Raw genomic sequence first — 19,014 nt, 5'->3', positions numbered from 1 at the left:
GCTGAGCAAGCTATTTCTGAAAGATAACTGGTTTTTTTTCTTTTAATTTCTTCGTTTTTTTTTTTACATTTCGAGAACTGGGACAGATTCGTTCGAAACTAACCTCATTTCCCGAAGGGTTCAGCCTTTTTCGTTTCATTTACAGATACTTAGATTGATTCTGACACGTTCTATATCCCTAGAAAATTTACGACCCACGGTGCTGGACAAGCACCGTATGAACTTTTTTTTTATTTGCTGCCCGGCCTGAGCACTGAACTATGAATTATAGTGTGGTGAGCCTGAGGCCCGTGGTAGGCAGTCCAAACGGTGCTCATCCAACACCGTGGATCGTAAAATTTCTAGGGATATTGAACTTGTCAGAATCTAAGTGTCGGCACTGTAAGGTAGTCACATACATACATACAGCGCTCAAGCGTAATGCGATGAATGAAGTTGCGCTAACATCGTGCCGAGCAGGGCGTCGAGAGGTATCTGTCGAAGAGTAAACACATAAATTAGCGAGTGACGATTTGAGGTAAGTGTAACGGTGATAGACACGTTTAGACCCAATTATTGACGCTTTTATTTTCCAAAATAATAAATCGACGGTACAAATTGTGAATTTCTTGATGACTAAAACCAATTGCTAGAGGGTTGGACACTACAAATTTATTTTTTGGTAATTTCAAAACTAAGGTTCAACCAGATACAACCGAAAAAGGTCAATAAGCGGTACACTTACCTTAAAATTAGAAAGTATTATATTATAAATTATTTTATCACGGCGTTTGTTCTTCTTATTCCTTCGAACCCTGTTGGGAGATTTATAAATTCGCAATTATAAATTTTGAAAACTGACTATATAAGAGGAATACTGACGGTTCAACATAATCATAATTAAAACATATCTTCAGCATACGACGCTTCTAAAGATAAACATTACATTTATTTATTATTAATCGTTCAAAATATTGAATTTTCGTTACAAATTCAACGTTTAACAAAATTTTTCTTATCCGACAATTATCCCGTTTGCAATTGCAAATATTATTATTTTTATAGAAACTAATATAGTTCTAAGAAATTCGTTACAATACCTACTTCGTTCTTGAAAGTGCTTAATAGCATTCGATCCAACTTTTTTCCCACATTTTCATTTCGAATGTTCGTAAGTAGGTACATTTGGTACAGTGACTTGAAATGTTTATGGCGTTTTTATTCTATTTTCTTAAAAGCAAGAATTAACAATTTTATAGGCAATTGAATTTCAGTGTTTTATGTATAAACATGTTTTACAATTAGCCAAGGTGACGTCACAACTCTGCTCTTATCAATCCGTCGTATGAGCAATAATTTTTGACCAATTGGAAAAAGAAAGAATATAACTTCGTTATTTTGTCGTGAAAACTGCAAATATACAACAAAAATAAAAAATAATAAAATTCTATTTGTCCACAGTGCTACTTCGTACTTCACGTAGTAAAATCCAATAATTCTACCGTTGCAGGTAGATGTGATAAAAATCACGAATTAAGCTTATCACGCACAATTAAAATGAAGAGCCTGACGAACAATTCAAGAATTAACGTAATCATGTACTACCAATTGTAAGTAGGTAAATTACTATTGTTTTAAGTTAGATAATTTTGGAGAATTTAAGGAATGTTCCTCCGAGGGGGGTGAGCAGGAGCGATTTAGGATCGGGCTTGTACGGAATCCGAGTTTCATCGCATACCTCAACTTTGAACTTACGTAATATCTTGACCAATCCCAATTTCGTTTGATAAATACCGAAGCGAGCACCTGTAACAAGCATAAGTATCCGGCAATTATGGAAAATAATTCATGAGCAAACAAATCGGAGTCGTATAACACGGACTGCCATTTGAATGTGAAAGAATAGAGTGACCTACCGATGCAATTTCTGGGTCCGTCGCCAAAAGGTATGTACGTCATCGGATGTCTGGCTTTGACCATCTCATCCGTGAACCGTTCGGGATCGAAGACTTCCGGATTTGGATAATATTCTGGATTCTGCTGAATATCCCAGACCGGGATCCACACCCGCTGCCCTTTCGGAATCGTGACTTTTGTGCCCCTGAAAGTGTAATCGGACATTGCTTTTCGCAAATGAAAAGTAACCGGCGGTCTCAGCCTGAGTGTTTCTGAAAAAATATCAATCATAACAACGAGGGTCCCGTCTTTTCCCTACAATCAATCATTCGTTACAATTTTTATCCGATCGTAAGGACTGTGGGTAGTACCTTGGAACACCATGTCTAGATACTTCATTTGTTTGACACTATCGTACGTGATGCTTCCATTATTATCGTCAAGTGTTTGTTTTATTTCTTGTCGTAGTCTTTCCTGTATGTCGTGGTTTTGGGCAAGCTCCAGTAAAGCATGGCTGATGGTCGTTGACGAAGTCTCAAAACCAGCAACGAAAAACACAAAGGCCTGAGCGGTTATTAGCGCATCAGACAGCTCTGCAATCATATGAAAGTAATTTTTATCATGCCGCGAACACGTAGTGATAACGTGATAATACCCCACATTTTTTCTTCAGTTCAAAGAATAACGTATCTAATTTGAGCATTAAACGTTGTCAAAGAGCTCTGTAAAGATTAGATACATGAGCCTAAGTGAGAAAAATGCAGCATCATCGAGTGTGACTGTGATATACTGAACAGGTAACGAATAAATGAATCAGTGTCACCTTGTTGTAAGTATGTACGAATGATACGAATAGCTCTCAGATTCTCAGGTAAAACTACTCAAAATACGGTCTCTATATAGGTAAATACCGAACAAGATGTCCCGTAATTCGAGCGTTGTTAGCCCGTAGTGCTGTTGTGCATGAAGCATGAGGATAGTTAGGGATAAGCCATCTTTCTCTATCGCGCATATTGACGAAGCTACGCATGATGCAACAGTGAACAAGTTATTCACCCATTTGAAATATACATATTTCCTTGCCTCTTATTGATTAAAAATTCAAAAAATGGGAGTTCTTGATATCTCTGATTACGAATCGAACCTAAAAATTCGGAAATTCAAACCAATATGGCTATTCGAAATGCAAAAAATTATTTGATTTTATTAAAACTTGGTTATAACCGCTGTATTTTGAGGACGCTGATTACATATCATTCATACATATAAATTCAACTTACGATGCGGGAATTACGGGACACCGCTATGTGGTTACTTTTGAATACCGTTTTACTCGAATGAAGAAAGAATTAGCATGACGTACGGAGCACTCGAAAATAGATTACTCGTTGTTGTCTGCTCGATGAATAGTGTATTTTTTCTTTTTTCAACAAAGTTACGGATGAGTTACAATACGAATACAAATTGAGCGTGAATATCCCACCGAAATCAGACTTTCCCGTGTTCTTCTTTATGTCTATGAGAATGTCAACGAGGTCTCCTCTTGGAATATTATTCTTCATTCGGTGATCCATAGTTTGCTTCAACGACGTAGTGAAGAATCCCGTAATATCATTCGAAAGTTTAGGAATTCCCAGTAATTTAAAGAGCCACGGTGCTGCTATCCGCAATGCACCGAGAATTCGGTTCCTCAGGTTCGCCTGAAAAACTTTTCTTCCCATTTTCCTAAACTCGCTGTCATCATCGGCTATGGCGTTCATCTGCAGGCCGAAAGCGCAGCTCCCGATCACGTCCGTGGTGAACTTGGCAGTAATTTCACGGCAGTCGATCGGTTTTCCCTTCTCGACGAGGGTATCTACGTACATTTCAAAGTGCTCCGCGCACTCAGTCATCAGAGTGAACATGTGCTTCATTTTACCCGAAGTGAACGCTGGTGATAATTTGGAACGAAGAGGTCGCCACCTCGTCGGTTCTAAATTGAACAGATTCAGGTCGAACGGTTCAAATTTTTCGTGTATCTCAATGCCTCTGTCCGAAAAGTTAGAAACATCCCTAATCATCACGTCCTTGACCAGATCAGGATCGCGCACCAAAAGTACAGGCTGGCTACGTGCGTATATGCCTACCAAAGGAGCATCGGGAAACGGATCGCACATTTCTTTAAGGACAATCCAAAGAATTCCTTTCCGAGCGCGATATCCTTTATATTTCCAAAAATTATCTCGGGCTCCGGACCTGGAACCCCGCGCTCCTTCCAGAAGTTGTAATTTGATACGAGGTAGTACCAGACACCTGTTAAGATTACTGCCACAGCGCACAGTACCTCCACCAATCCAATTGCACCAACCATTTTGAGGTGTTACGAATACGCGTCCTTGTTACCGAAATTATTCCAAGTAGGAATTCTTAATAGACCACAGACGTATTTAATTGAACCAGACTGCATAGTGTGCGGCAATATACTATACCTACCTGTAAGATATTTCAAAGATTAGTAATCCCTAGATAACTTAAAAATGATGCCCCCACCCATTCTGAATCGACCAATAACATTTGCGCCGTTCTTGCGAACCTACCTAGGACGTATGTATATTAAAAGTGACAGCGAGGTACTTATTGTTTGGAAACAATGTTTGACGTCTTTAATCTGTCGATTAAAATCATTCGTTGCGCACGCGATAATAAATAACTTCGTGTAAATTGAGCTGCCGTTTAAATAAAATGATAATTTCATGAAATACTCGAGTACATGGTGTGAAATACAATCATGGTGGTCGAATGCAATTAACTCAATAGTGAACAATCTGGGTAATAATAAATTGATTGCACTTCATCTGGGAAAACTTCAGAGTAACGCTGTATATTACTGCCACGTCACTGACAGTATAATCTTGTTGATATTGCGGAGTAATTAAAGATGTATTTCTCCGAGGAGCGTCAATAAAAATGACTGGCGTTCGGGCTTGTATCGAATATGAGTCTCATCGCCAAATGTCAACTTCGGAGCTTGAACATTATCTTAATTAAGCCCAGTCCCGATAGGTAGCCGTAGTGGCGTAGCGCGTAGCTGTAAGAGGCGTTAGGTATTACGACAGTCAATTTTCAAACCGAAAGACTTGATGACAGTCTCCAATCCTAAAATTAATTACGAAGAGTGATTATCGACGCAATTCCTAGGTCCGTCACCCGAGGAGGACGGTTGTCGTTCTGTACCTACACGATGGTACATATTACCATTGTACCAATTTCAGTGCATCGTAATACAATGGCGTCTTCGCAGCATTGAGGCACGCATCTTTATTTTACTGTATCGATCGTATTATGCTCCAAATTTCCTCAAAATCGATCTGTCGATACAGAAAATGTAGCATGAATTGCAATTGTTGTGGAAATATATTGTTCGGAGCTGTAGCGTTCCTTAATATCATGTGCTTCGTTCTCGAAAGAACTATAAACTTTCGAATTTTCTTTTCAAACAGCTACTCCCTGCTTTACATAGTAACATGTAGTTAATCTATCAATGTTTGTAAGCATAGATGTTGAATTCTCTGCAAAATATGCACTACAAGACCGACCGCATTATAGATGAGATCAATAACTACTGCTACCGTTTGTTTGATCAGTACGGTAACCAGGTAGAACTAGCTTGCCATCCCAATCTTGTAGTGAATTGAGGAGTCATTAATATTTATTAGAACAGAAATGGAGTTGCTACTTTTGCACGCATCACGTAAGAAAAACATGTAGCGCAAAATTAACGTAATTCAACTTATTAAAACTAATAATATAATGATAAATGCGATCTAAACATGCAGAATAACATAGTAAAAGACTAAAAATAACGCTATAGTTATAATCTATCAAATCACACGATAATTAACGTCATCTTGTGCAGATAAGTGACGATAATCAAAATAATTTTTATTCGATTTAAACGATTTTGGAGAATTTAAGGTGTACTCCTCCAACACGTGAGAGTAGCAGAGAGCCAGGATCAGGCTTGTAGGGAACGCAAGTTTTACTGCATACCTCAACTTTGTACTTTCGTAATATCTTTATCAGTCCCAATTTTGTTTGAACGATGCCAAAGCGTGCACCTGTAACAAGCATCAAGCAGCATATTGATTATTTCAATCGTGAATAGAAAGTTATATAACACGAACCGCCATCTAACAACGAATGTAGAACTATAGATGTTACCGATGCAATTCCTCGGTCCATCGCCAAATGGTAGATATGTCATTGGGTGCCTGGCTTTGAGCATCTGATTCGTGAACCGTTCGGGATCGAAGACTGTTGGTTTTGGATAATATTTTGGGTTCTGCTGAATATCCCAGACTGGGATCCACACCCGCTGTCCTTTCGGAATCGTGATGCTTGTAAAAGTATAGTCCGCAGATGCTCGTCGAATAAGAAAACATTCGGTAGACTCGGCCTAAGTATTTCTGAATCGAGTCGACAATCGTATCGTTCACTTTTACAGTCCATGCACTGTTGTCGAGGAGCCTTAAGCAGTACCTCGAAACACCATGTCCAAAGTTACTTCATTTCAGTCACACTGTCGTAAGTCACGATGCCATTATTTGCCTCAGGGGATTCTTCTATTTCTTATCTATCTCTAGTCTATCTTTCACATCCTGGCACTGCGCGAGTTCCAATAAAGAGTGTCCGATTGTAGCTGAAGAATTGTTAAAGCCAGTAATGAAAAATACAAAGGCTTGAGCAGCATTTAAGACGTCGGTCAGCTCTATGATTGAATCGATACTCCTGTTATACTCACATCGGACACGCGATAATGAGGTTATAACTTTTATCCTCACAGCGTTTTGATGACATGTTTTAGTTTATTTATCAATGACTAGAAGTAGTGGAAGTCTTGGAAGATGTTTACTAGGTGTTCAAAGGATGATATTGCGGCAACATTGTGATCTGATCAGAGAATAGATGGAAGTGTAAATAACGCAGTAATACTACGTATGATAACATCAAATGGGAAATAAATGATTCGTCGTCAACTTATCACACATTGCAATTTATTCCACTGCTGAAGTTATTATATTTCATTGTGGGACTCATACATTTCCGATAGTACAATCCAAATTTTGTCTATACCTGATTTGTGTAGGGAATAATTGATTCAATCGCATTGATAAACTTGATACAAACTCAAGACGGGTTGTAATATAAATAATCATGAATACTACGCGTAATCTTTATTCAATCAAATTACGACGACTTGAATCATCTTTCGCGTCAGTAATCAGACACATAGATTGGTGATAGTCTGCTGCTGAAGGTCTAATTATTTGCATATTTCCCCGTTCAAACGAAATAACAAAAGCACACACCGAGAAAATGTTATTCTTATAATTATTGCGCTGATCAAATAGAGTTGTCATGATAGAAGAAAATGCAGGATCCTCAGATAACAAGGTAAAATCTTTCTGCGCAATCAAAGAGTCATAAGCTATTACTGAAACATACTAACTGACTGTACTTGACAAATACGGAAAGAAGAACGAAGTAAACGCGTTTCTATAACAGTTTTTTATGGTACTAGCAACAGTAGAATTTAAATTCTTCACTGCTTGGAAACAGTGCCTGAATCGCAGCTGTGTGAGAAAAGTCTTTGGTTCCAAAATACATATCACTGATGCGCCATGAGAGTCTGCGTGACTATGGAAATGCCAACTGCTCAACGCCGCACCCTACCCTGCATAAAAGTTCATTTACGTTGGTTGGAAATATTTCGCAGTAGTATGGTATAGGATTGCAAGGTCATAGGTATCACGAGTATCACGAATCAAACATACAAGTAAAATGATCAATTTTTATTGAAACAATCAATATTAATCACATCAGAATCACGTATTAACAAAATTTGATAATAATAAACCAGTTAAATAGCAGCTAGAAAATTTTCGTTAAAAAAAGGATCCTCGACACTGTTCGGTCAATCTAATTAACCTTGGAGAATTGAAGGTATACACCTCCAATGGGTGCCAACAGGAACGATTTAGGGTCAGGTTTGTATGGAATATGAGTTTTATCGCAGACGTCGACTTTGAAGTTTGACAATACCTTGATCAAGCCCAATTTCGTTTGATAGACAGCGAAGCGCGCACCTGTAATAAGCGTTAAGTATTATGACGGTAAATTTTTGTGAGAAGAAGCTCGAGACCAGTGATCATCATTTAAATGTCGAACAAAACTTGATACCGATGCAGTTCCTTGGTCCGTCGCCAAAAGGTAGATACGTCATTGGGTGTCTGGCCTGACGCATGTCATCAGTAAAGCGTTCCGGGTCAAAGACTTCTGGTTTTGGGTAGTACTCTGGGTTCTGATGGATATCCCATACTGGAATCCAGACCTTCTGTCCTTTTGGAATCGTTACGTTCGTGCCTCTAAACGTATAGTCGGTCACTGCTTTTCGCATGTGAAACACAACCGGCGGTCTGAGCCTAAGCGTTTCTGAAACAAAACATCAATCACGTTTTTCATCCTTACAATCAATCCACTGTCGTCACTCTCATCTGCGAAAATTTAATATAAGCAGTACCTTGGAATACCATGTCCAAGTACTTCATTTCCTTCACACTGTCGTATGTAACACTGTGATTGTTTGCCTTGAGTGATTCTTTTATTTCTTTGCGTAGTCTGTCCTGTATATCTTGGTATTGGGCGAGTTCTAGTAAAGCATGGCTGATCGTCGTTGACGAAGTCTCGAAGCCGGCAAGAAAAAACACGAAGGCCTGAGCAGTAATTAGCGCATCAGTGAGCTCTGTAATAAAATCGATATTTCTTTTACCCTGGCATCAAATTCCCGATGACGACGTCATAATTATTACTCTTGCGGTTTTCCTGAGGCAGTATTTTAATTCGTAGACCTAGAATTGTTTTCACAGAATAATATCTTTGAGTAATCGACTTTTTCAATCGCCTCGTACGGTCGGTTAGCGATCAAAACATGTTGGAAAGAAATTGTCCGTAAACTTATCGAGTTCATAAGTACTTTGTACAATGAGATTAATAGGTATCAGATAGAAGTGTCAACAATACAGAAATACTGCGTATGATAACAAGTGGCAATCGGGTGATTCTTTGTCAACATATCGGGAATTATAGGTGTACAGATAGTTTTGAAAACCGTGATAGCAGGACAGCGATTATAAATGAACGATAATAATTGGTCGAGAATAAGGTGCTATATTGTCCGCTTGATATTCCGATTCCATTTCATTTCTATGTGTGACGTTAATATAACGATGATTCAGATTGCGCTTAATATGCTCACCGAAATCTAATTTTTCCGGATTGTTTTTTATCTCTATTAGCATGTCAACTAGGTCTCCTCTGCGAAAGTCATTTTTCATTCGATAATCTATCGTTTCCTTCATTGACGACATGAAGAACTGCTGGACATCAAGAGGCAGTGCTGATATTCCTATTAATTCATAGAGCCAAGGTGCTGCCGTGCGCATTATCTGCAAGATCCTTGCTTTCAAGCTAACCTCAAATACTTTTCTTCCCATTTTCCTAAACTCGCTGTCTTCGTCGCCGATGGCATTCATCTGCAGGCCGAAAGCACAGCTGCCGATCACGTCCGTGGTGAACTTGGCAGTGATTTCGCGGCAATCAATGGGCTCACCCTTCTCGGCGAGGATATGGATATACTTCTCAAAATAGTCCGCACACTCCAATATCAGGGCAAACATATGCTTCATTTTACCCGTGGTAAATAATGGCGACAATTTGGGACGAAGGGATCTCCATCTTTTAGTTTCCAGATTGAACAGATGCGCAGCGAGCGGTTCCATTTTCTCGTGCATAGGATTGCCCCTCTCCGAGAACGTAGAAAAGTCTTTGATCATCACGTCCTTGACGAGTTCAGGGTCACGCACGAGCAGCACGGGCGTGCGACGGGCGTATATACCCACCAAAGGTGCACCAGGGAATTGATCGCACATTTTCTTCAACGACTCCCCGAAGGAATCTCTTACGAGCATGATGTCCTTTATGTTTCCAAAAAGTAGCCTGGGTTCTGGTCCTGGGACTCCTCGCTCCTTCCAGAAGCCGTAGTATCCCACGAGGTAGTACCAGATACCGGTTAGGATGGCTGCGAGAGCGCAGACCATCTCCACCGTTCCAAGAACACCAATCATTTCGAAAGCTCTGAATGCCCACCGCCGATTTATCAATCCAATGTCTAAAAATAACAACTGTCGGAGTAACTTACGTAACACTATTGTGGGACTTAACGCCCCACTATAGCCACACGACCGCGCGATCCTCACCGTACTGAAACCAGCAGCAACGAATGCCTGTAGAAACCGTTGGAAGATGAAGTTCTATTCTCCCCTCTCTCGGTATTCTGCCCTGTAATTCCGACGTTGCCTGCAATCCTGCAAACCAGATAAACTGGTTTTTTTCACGCTCTCCATTGTTTACGCGAGGCTTATCCTTTCTCGGATATAGATTAAAGAGCTACTCTCAATTGCGAAGTGCTTCAGACGTCCCACCATCGGTCACATGCAACATTCGTTTGGACGCTACGTCTATTTATAAACCAACACGTCCTACCGTGGACGGCATACGTCTACTAACCGCAATGGTTCTCTTCCAAACGTGCGCCGTCGCGCTACGCGCAGTTGATTATGCCAGCCACGCGTAGATGCGTAAACAACACTATCATCGAGTCACGTGATACAGGATGAATCTTTAACCTAGACTGCATCCAGTACCTGCGTCAATTGGTATTTTCCTTTTGTCAGGTATAAACGGAGTACACCCGTTATATCAGTGCTTGAAAAAGGTGCTGCTCCAAAATGCAAGATTTACGCTCTGCGAATAAAATTTTGCAATTTTCGTAACCAGCCACTCGATAGCCTCTGTTATCTTTTCGCCTTATCGGTATAAGAGTTATCGCTACCAGTGGATACAGTGTGATTAAGGCTGCTGATGAAAACAAGTATTACGATTCGGTAGACCTCTTGAAAAAGGGGTTACTTATACCATTGACCCGTTACTCTTCATCTGTATATCGGTTCACGTGATCCATGTGACACTTGGAAGAGGAATCGGTAGTTATGGATGATACTTGAGTTGGATGCAGAGCTCGGTACAAGAATGATTACTTAAACTGGCAGGATTATACAAGGTTGCCGTATTCCATTAGTAATAGAGACAGCGCAAATTTTCTTAACGCATTTATACATATATATCCCCGTCACACATGCACCTGAATGTTATTAATTTCGCAAAGAAATTCCGACACGATGCATGGATTGTTAACCGGCGTAACTACCGATCAATCCATCGCAGAGGAGTTGCACGCCACATCATTCTCTCGGAAATTATACCTCTCTGTTATAGTTACTTGGGTTCGAAAGTGAAGATAAATTAATTTGTGTATTACAGCACTAGCCAATTTTTGGAAGGTCTCTAAACATGAGTTTAGGAGACTGAAAATGTATTGCCTGTGTAATGAAAACGAGCTGCGATTAATAGATTTGAATAAGAAGTCAAATAACGCTGTGATAAATTTGCCTTCGAAATAAACCGTGATAATGTTTACTTGCGGGAAATGTGAATTATCAAAACCATATTATTGAAATAAAACACGTTTGTTGAATAGGTGGCTTCGATACCGCATTGGCGTGAATAAATGTTCAAACATTATAACCACGTTGGCAAACAACTCTGGAAATCGTGTGGTTATACCGCGTGTGGATTTCGTCAATACGGAGACTTGATAATTTGAAAATTCAATTCACCAACCATCTAGTGAACCTATAGGTACTTTCGTGAAAGTATTCCTGGAGTACAACAACGTTGCAGTATGTCCGACGACAGGTGATTCAACGAACCATCCTGCCGGCCGACCGGTGAATGTGCTTAAGCTTTCGTCGCATACGTAATTACCAAGTCACGTGTACTGTACACGTTTTCTTTTATACCTTGACCAGGCAGCGAGGCATGAATTTCGAATGGTGGCGGACCTTCGTTCGATCTCGGGACAAAACAGCCGGACAAAGGTTGTTGAGCTGGTGGCGCCAACAAACAAACCGCCACGATAAAAGCATATGGCGGTCTGCCGCCGATGACATGACCAGAATCCAATATTGTAATACATTTTTTCGATGCCCGATCGCGGCAATCAAATTAAACAATTTTTTTGAGCAATTTCGGTTGCACCAGATCTGTCACGCCATTATACCATTTCTTTGAGGTAGGAAAGAGGTTGAAGCTGCGTGACAAACGAGTGAATCCTCTTTCAAAACATAAACTTCCCGACGTGCTTGGAAGCTGTCTCATCGGTGGAAATCAGCTTTCGCAAATCCGGACGAGCTAATAATTTATTACACCCATGACTTTTCGACGTTCCTTCCGATGAACCTCGATTCCAATATTCGCGTTTCGCACCAAGGCCAAAATTTAGCCAACTACCGTCGGCGTTCCGTCTTCCCGTTTGCGGTTATCCGTATTCAGTCGTAATCTAAGCCGAGAGATAAACCGTTCAAGTTTTCATGGATGCCGCGTCGCCAGTTGCGCAGACGACTCAACCAATAATGGAACGCAAGGCAGGAGGGGTGGAGGAGGAGTGGCTTTCGACCGGGTCGATGCTAAAAGGAGAAACGGGCGACGCGCGGAACAGTCCAGGGTTAGAGCTCGACGGAGAATACACAGCTGCGGTGGACGGTCGATAAGACGATATCAGTGAAATAAGCGAGCCAAGTAAACAAAAACAGCTTCCGACTATTTCCTCTCGAATATTGACTCATTTCGTAGTTGCTCTTCTCCGGTTAAATCACTGGAAAGAGTCAGACGATACCAGCGACGGTGTCCCGTAGGTGTAGAACACTAGTAAGAAGCTGAAGAGAACTGGCGGATAAATAACGAAGGTCGAAGTGTGTATATTAATAGTTGAGTGCATCAACGGGGCAAACGGTACCTGCAGAGATCGCGTCTTCGGAGTCACCAATTCAGCGAATCCCGCCGTTCAGGGGTTTCATTGTCAGTGATCTTCGTTACACCAAACTCGCGTCACTGGGGGGAACCAGTGACTATGTAAGCCGGGGGAAAAACGGAACAGCCCGGTATCATTGAAGAAGTTCACTCGAAGCCTGAACCAGAAGCTCGCAAACTGGCTCCGGAAGTAACGATAAAGCAAATTGGTATGAGGGAGGATCTGCTCTCGATAATTCGTCACACAAGTAGCGACCATTTTTCTGAAGAACTTTAGCGGCAACCCCAGGCCCGCAACCCCTCGAGTTTTATCTAGGTACCTGTCGCTACTCTGTGATAAATAACCGATCCATTCCGAGACCCAAGAGATTGTCCTCGACCACCGGACTCCCGCAAAACGGACAGAATAGTTCCTTGGTTCGTTACCGACCCTACTTTGAAAACGGACCGCTCGTCGTCACCCCTTGGAAGGAGCAGAGATCCGAGAAAGCATCGGTTCGCCAATTGTATCCTGCGAACCAGAAGCGAAAACGCGACCTTGTTATGCCCTGGGTAGCCGCCTGTCTCGATCTGCTGGTCGGACCGCTGTTTGGCTATTGCCTTGCCGTCAGGAAGCTAGCTCTCCACGTTGGGATTCTCCACGAGGCTGGGGTAGTCGCGAACTCTTCGGTTGGAATAACTACCAAAACTATGGCGCCGAGTGTCGAGGCGAAGAGCTGTGCCGAAGAGGTGCACAAAGGTAAGCCGTAAAAGTGGCCGTGCCCTAACGATTTTCCACCTTGCCTTGTCTTCCTGGTTTATTCATGGCGTTGGGCTTGACCTATGACCATCGTTGCCGTATCGTAGGTACCCCGATGCCACTGCGGTTCGCAATGTTTTTTTTTTGCTCTTGTTTCCTCGACCGTAAATACCGAAGGAGCAGATGGAAGCCTGTGCTTCGTTAGGAGTAATCTTGGCTCTCATCTGCGGTCTCCGTGCTGCATATCGCAGAAAAACAATGAGACTAAGCAAATGTTTCCCTAACGTATACTGCGACGTGAGCTCTCTGGTAACTGCTTGCAGAAAATCAATGGCGCCCTCGCTTTCTCCTACCCTCAGCGCTGACTGACTTACCTATACTGTCTATTTTCGAATCCGTAATTCACGCTCTTCTTCTCGTCTTTCCTATGAAATTCTGAACTGTAAACTGCAACATTCCCTTCTGAATAACAAATGCAACTCTCGAGCCTTCGTCCGTTTGGGCTTCGAATTTCTCAGCTGGAAACTGGAACCGGAGACACTGGGCTCAGTCTTTTAGTAAACAAGTTGATGCTGGGAGGGAGATTGGTGGGAGAGGAATAGAGAGAGAGAGGAGGGGAAGCGGGAGAGGGACTGTAATAGACAAGGACGGAAGGTCCATCTGTTTGAGCCGAGAGTTTCAAGAAGACTGAGAAGCAAGAGGAGAAAATATGCGGTGGCCCGGCCACCGGCATGTGCCTCCTGCAAACGTGTGATATGCTCAGGGACGTGCCTCCTGGTAATGAGGCCCGGTATTTTTAAGTTAATGTTTTTTCCACCCAGACGCGCAGACGCGCCACCAACAATTGGTTAAACAACACCGCGGCTGTATCGCTAAAAAATATTATTACCGCTAGTGTACGGAGTCAGTGGAGGTGCACACATGTGCTATTCAAGACGTATCGTTTCAGCTTAACCGAGTACTCGAAGTCTGCAGCGTGTTGCTGAGCGTAGCGCACCTTCACATTACCCCAAAATAACTCGCGATAGCGCAGCGTAAGCTAAAATGATCCAACGCGGCAGTATGCATATCAATCATGAGAATTAAATTGACCGCGTTTAAGTAGGGTCTTTGACATCGAGTTAGACGAAGAGAGTTAACTCGTCTCCATTGGCTAACGGGGTTTCGCATTTCCCTACTTTGATCAAAACAACTTCTGCACGCCTGGTGCGGTTGCTGATTCGCGAACGCGATCGAGTTCCGTATACCATAATCGCCAAAAAACGCCTGCACGTCGCGATTATTTTCTGGACGATTTGTCCAAAGCAACGAAGCTGGTGGATTTCAGTACCACGTCCCACTTGACTTTTTAATTATACACGCAATCAAGAAAATACGTCAATACCGCTACCGCGGAGGCTTGGCCGCCGATGCTGTGACCGTTCGTAAACAAGCCAACGTGTCGTCGTCCCAGGTACCACAGCGACACTCTTGCTCTCTCTTTCACTAAAGTATCTCGGTTTTACTCCGACGGACGCCTGTTGGCTTTGTTTTTTTTTTTTAATTCTTTTATTTTTATTATAATTTTTTAAATTTCATCATTATCGTTTCTGTGGCTCGGTTCGAACGTGTTTGTTTACATATTTTGACCAGCTTTTCAGGACCTCCCGCATTTAATTAGCCTTCAGCGATATTATAACGAGCTGACCATTTGCGCCTCGACCTCTTGTATTTCTCTTTCTATCTCTCTTTCTCTCTCTTTCTCTTCCACGTCGCTTTCCCCTCTCCGTTGAAAAGCAACTCCGCTCTGCCAGATCTACATGTGTTTAAAGAACTTGTAGCTGGTGTGGTAAAGGCCGCGCCCGCCTCGTCAACCAATCAGAGAACGACCCCCAGTGCTGGTGTATACACACTGACACGCGCTCGGTAGGTCTGTTTATAGCAATCTGAAACCAGAAACTGTCCACCGTGCACAACACAGATGGCTGCTCTTGTGTAAAGAGGATCACTAAAGTTCAGGCTTATAACTGCAAGCTGACGATGAAACGTTGAAATAAAATTATTACCCTGTGGATCGTGAATCTTCGTTTGGAGACGGAAATCATTGGAGAAAAGTTTCGATCGAATTTGTCAAGTAAATCCCCGCTGTTCGTTGAGGCCTGACGATGGAATACAAGACACATGTTTTCGTTGTTATACTTTGACTCGATTAAAAGCTTTCTCTCGATACCGTATTCATTGCTCGTTAGCTCTATTCAATTTACCACTTATTTCTGATTGTTGTTTTCGTTTTCGAGCACTTTTATTCAGTCTCTGGCTATGCAATGCCTGGAGCGCCGCTGGAGTGTAGCTTCGAAGGTTGTACGAACCGTGTTCGTACATTAGTTTACACCCAACATTCTGGGTTACGAAATAATACGACAAGCGTATAGGCTAACTCAATGATATAACTTTCGAGGCGGCGATAACAAGTGTCGAAATAAGTCGCAAACCCGCTTATGCAATCTCGGTTGTGAAGAAAAACTTTACTGTCTTACGAACTGCAATCCATTCTGCATCACTCGACATGGTCGACCTCTAATATACGTATGCGGTACGCAAATATATTTTGAGTCAATTTATCGCCCCACTGATACCGATATCTTAAACTTTGTTCACACGACACGGCATTTCCGCTTCCTAAATGCTTATTCTACGCGTGAATTGTAGTGGCTATAGTACCGACTCAATACAAGCATCGTCTGTCGTAACTTGTTACCTTGGAATTGCAGAGGACGGATTGCATCCCGCAGAAGAGTAAGGAGGCAATTATGATGTATAAAGCACGTTGCAAACGGTAATAAGCGGTTTTCGCAACTTTCGAGATTCAACTCACGCCGTAGATCTAAACAATCTTCTAAGTATAACAAAACCTCTTTAGTCGTGCGGAATTCAACTATGTGAAGTGAACTTTTAACCGTTGAACGATCATCTGTCCGAGTGAAGAATAGAATGTTATTTCAAGTCAACTGTGAACAATGGGTGTTGTGATCGATTCTTAGTTACGACTAGAGTTCGGAAATTGAATAATTCATTCGTTCAGCCTAGATTTTTAGAATCGACGGAATTTTTTTTTTTTTTTCGTAGCTATTGCACTTAAGGAACAATTATCATAAAAACTAGACCGCAGAAGTCAAAAATAAATTTTTTTATCAAAACGACTGAGAGAGGTACATTCGCTTCGAGCACTTCATTCTATATAAACCCAGACAATACTTGAATACAGTTATCCTGTTTTTGTTGATAAACGTCTTTCATAATTAACGTCATTAACGTATATCGCAGCCGGCAAAAGACTTTAAGATTCGCCCAGCGCCTCATTTCGGATCTCTTGATTCAAGAGTGATTTTAGCGCAAGATAACAGCAAAGCTGTGTCTTTGCGCAAAAATATTTCGCGCCACGAGGCCTTGATATTCCTGAAACGCTTTCTTTGCCACTCGAGCGAGACCGCAGCAAATTGCCTTCGAAGGTCCTCCGAGCCTTACAGAACTGTGGGTCCCGTTAAATGCCGGTTTTTAACAACATGTATACACAGGGGAGCTTAATAGCTGGTGATAAGCCTGCTCCAAGATAAGGGCTGGTGATGCGACAAATGTTGTCTTAGAGTTCTAGAGTCAGTCAGTTGCCGATTCCCACTCTGACCAGAACAAACTGCTCCGCAGCTGAAAGTTACGTAAAAGCAGCGATCACTTACAAGCGATAGTATACCTACACCTACCTATAATCGTTGTACCAGCGGTGTAACCTTGGTCGGAAAATGTTCACTGTTTGAACGCTTGATAAACCCCGCGTATACGGCATATATCGGTGCTCACTCTTTGTACGAGCATAGGTGATGAATTTTGGTCTTTGGCCTGTTATATACCGACGTAAAATTGCGCCCTCAATTACGTCAGAGTTTGGCGACGGCTAGCACATGTATATAAAATACATCCAGAGGTACATCTGCACGTTATACATCCCCCAGGAGATCGCCTACGAGTTTGTCTAATTTTAAAACGTTGGCAAAGAAACCGGCGCAGAAGTCAGTTCGCAAGGATCACTCGAAGGAATCACTTCTAAACATTCGGGCGTGATCGTTGATATCAAGAAAAGATTTTTAAAAGGTCTATAATACACCGAGGGATTAATTGCGTTACGTAACCGATCTTCAACATGTGTCGCAGCGGTAAGTGTAGGTCTTAATGGCAACTATCTGAAACTTATCAATCGTCCTGGAACGTTTATTTTTAACTTAAATTTAGCCACGATCAATTGATACCGCTAAATGATTTAGTTACGCAGCGCACTCCCGATAACCACGATGATGATGATGACACTTAATTTTATCAGGCGCTTAACAGTGACTGTAAACAAAATCAATCACCCACCCGACAGGCCTGCAATTAATCCCATTCATCCCGTGACACTGGGTCCGATTTTTGTTTTACCTATTTTTAGGAGCTAGCGTTTTCTTGCCGTGTTCATTGTCCCCCTCCAGGTTCAAATAGTATACATTCGAGAGACTTCTCCCAATCGCCGGTATGCAAAAAAATACTGTAGCGAATTGTCAACAACGATTGTTAGGAGGGCAGTGACGCGAATGCCGTACCTGTTTAAACCAAGAACATTGAGACGTCGGTAGTTCCAATGAAATCGGTCTAATTTCACCATTCCACGTAATCCACTGTATCCGGTATGATACATATTAATGATCCCCGTCGAGTCTTTAATTAAACTATCATTAACTGATTAGTCTCTAGCTGTAACGAAGGCTGGGAAGACGTATATTCGGTAAATTCCGAGAAGTCTCTGGGAATTAACGTGGCATTTTCAGTCGAAGTATTTAGTATGTTATTTTGAGATAACGAGGGTCCCAAATGAGGAACGCTTTGTGCAAGTTTAGTTTGGAGTGTGCGGCAGGTAAAAAAAATACGAAGCCAATGTGCCCATGCTCCGCAAGTAGCAATTATGCTAGGTTTTGTGTTAATAACGGACAAGTATCGACGCAACGAGGCAGCTGCTGGGAAAATTGCGCTCTCGCTTTTAAACGGAAAAAGTAGAACTCATTCTTGTTTCAGCCTAGCGGCCTCACACCTCGATTTATCTCTCACATACTTTGTGCTCGGCTGTTTTGCAAGCACTTGATATATTGTATGTTGATATATTATATGATCTACAATTGTCGATCGTGAACTATCTTTGGCACGAGTCCATGCAAGCTGAACCGTATTACAATATATCTTTACACCAAGAGTAACCATGGGTTCAAAGTAGCTTCTCGATACGACGCAACTGTCTTTCGGTATCCGACTGTGTCGATGATTAACAAAAAAAAAATCGAAACACCTTATTGATGCAACAGAGTTCGGACAATAATAGACTTCGGTTCGTTAACAAGCGCCAATCATGAGTCTCGACTATCGATCGGAGTGCA

The 19,014-nt window shown here is 41.8% G+C and overlaps 3 protein-coding genes across 8 annotated transcripts in view; 1 reads left to right on the top strand and 2 right to left on the bottom strand.

Annotated features, from left to right (window-relative positions):
- Positions 1-19,014, top strand: part of LOC124214008 (6-phosphofructo-2-kinase/fructose-2,6-bisphosphatase) — a 48,672-nt gene that overhangs the window by 22,784 nt on the left and 6,874 nt on the right. The window contains exon 1 of one of the 4 annotated variants that reach the window (XM_046615977.2): positions 12,520-13,579. The exons of 2 other annotated variants lie outside the window; for them this stretch is intronic. In XM_046615977.2, the coding sequence (XP_046471933.1) occupies positions 13,384-13,579 (196 nt within the window). In that variant the 5' untranslated portion in view covers positions 12,520-13,383. Of the gene's footprint in view, positions 1-12,519; positions 13,580-17,628; positions 17,767-19,014 lie in introns of those variants that run through there. One more of the 4 variants, XM_046616227.2, reaches the window with a different exon arrangement.
- LOC138190325 (cytochrome P450 6a2-like) lies at positions 1,178-4,302 on the bottom strand. Its single transcript, XM_069135366.1, is given in 5 exon segments — positions 1,178-1,785; positions 1,896-2,147; positions 2,247-2,468; positions 3,359-4,030; positions 4,033-4,302. Coding segments are annotated over 5 exon segments (1,506 nt in total). The 5' UTR covers positions 4,226-4,302; the 3' UTR covers positions 1,178-1,618.
- On the bottom strand, positions 7,692-10,456 carry LOC124214179 (cytochrome P450 6A1-like). Of its 3 annotated transcripts, XM_046616453.2 has the most exons (5): positions 10,170-10,449; positions 9,170-10,081; positions 8,435-8,656; positions 8,095-8,346; positions 7,692-8,000 (listed from the first exon to the last, which is right to left on the bottom strand). In XM_046616453.2, exons 2-5 carry the CDS (start codon positions 10,035-10,037, stop codon positions 7,834-7,836), a joined length of 1,509 nt encoding a protein of 502 aa, XP_046472409.1. In that variant the 5' UTR covers positions 10,038-10,081; positions 10,170-10,449; the 3' UTR covers positions 7,692-7,833. The 3 variants fall into 3 exon arrangements, with proteins under 3 accessions (XP_046472409.1, XP_046472320.1, XP_046472545.1); XM_046616364.2 differs by having other exon boundaries at positions 9,170-10,449; XM_046616589.2 differs by lacking the exon at positions 8,435-8,656 and having other exon boundaries at positions 9,170-10,456.

Source organism: Neodiprion pinetum, chromosome 1 (genome assembly GCF_021155775.2).
Source record: "Neodiprion pinetum isolate iyNeoPine1 chromosome 1, iyNeoPine1.2, whole genome shotgun sequence".
NCBI lineage: Eukaryota > Metazoa > Arthropoda > Insecta > Hymenoptera > Diprionidae > Neodiprion > Neodiprion pinetum.
This window is presented reverse-complemented; position numbering and strand designations above follow the sequence as displayed.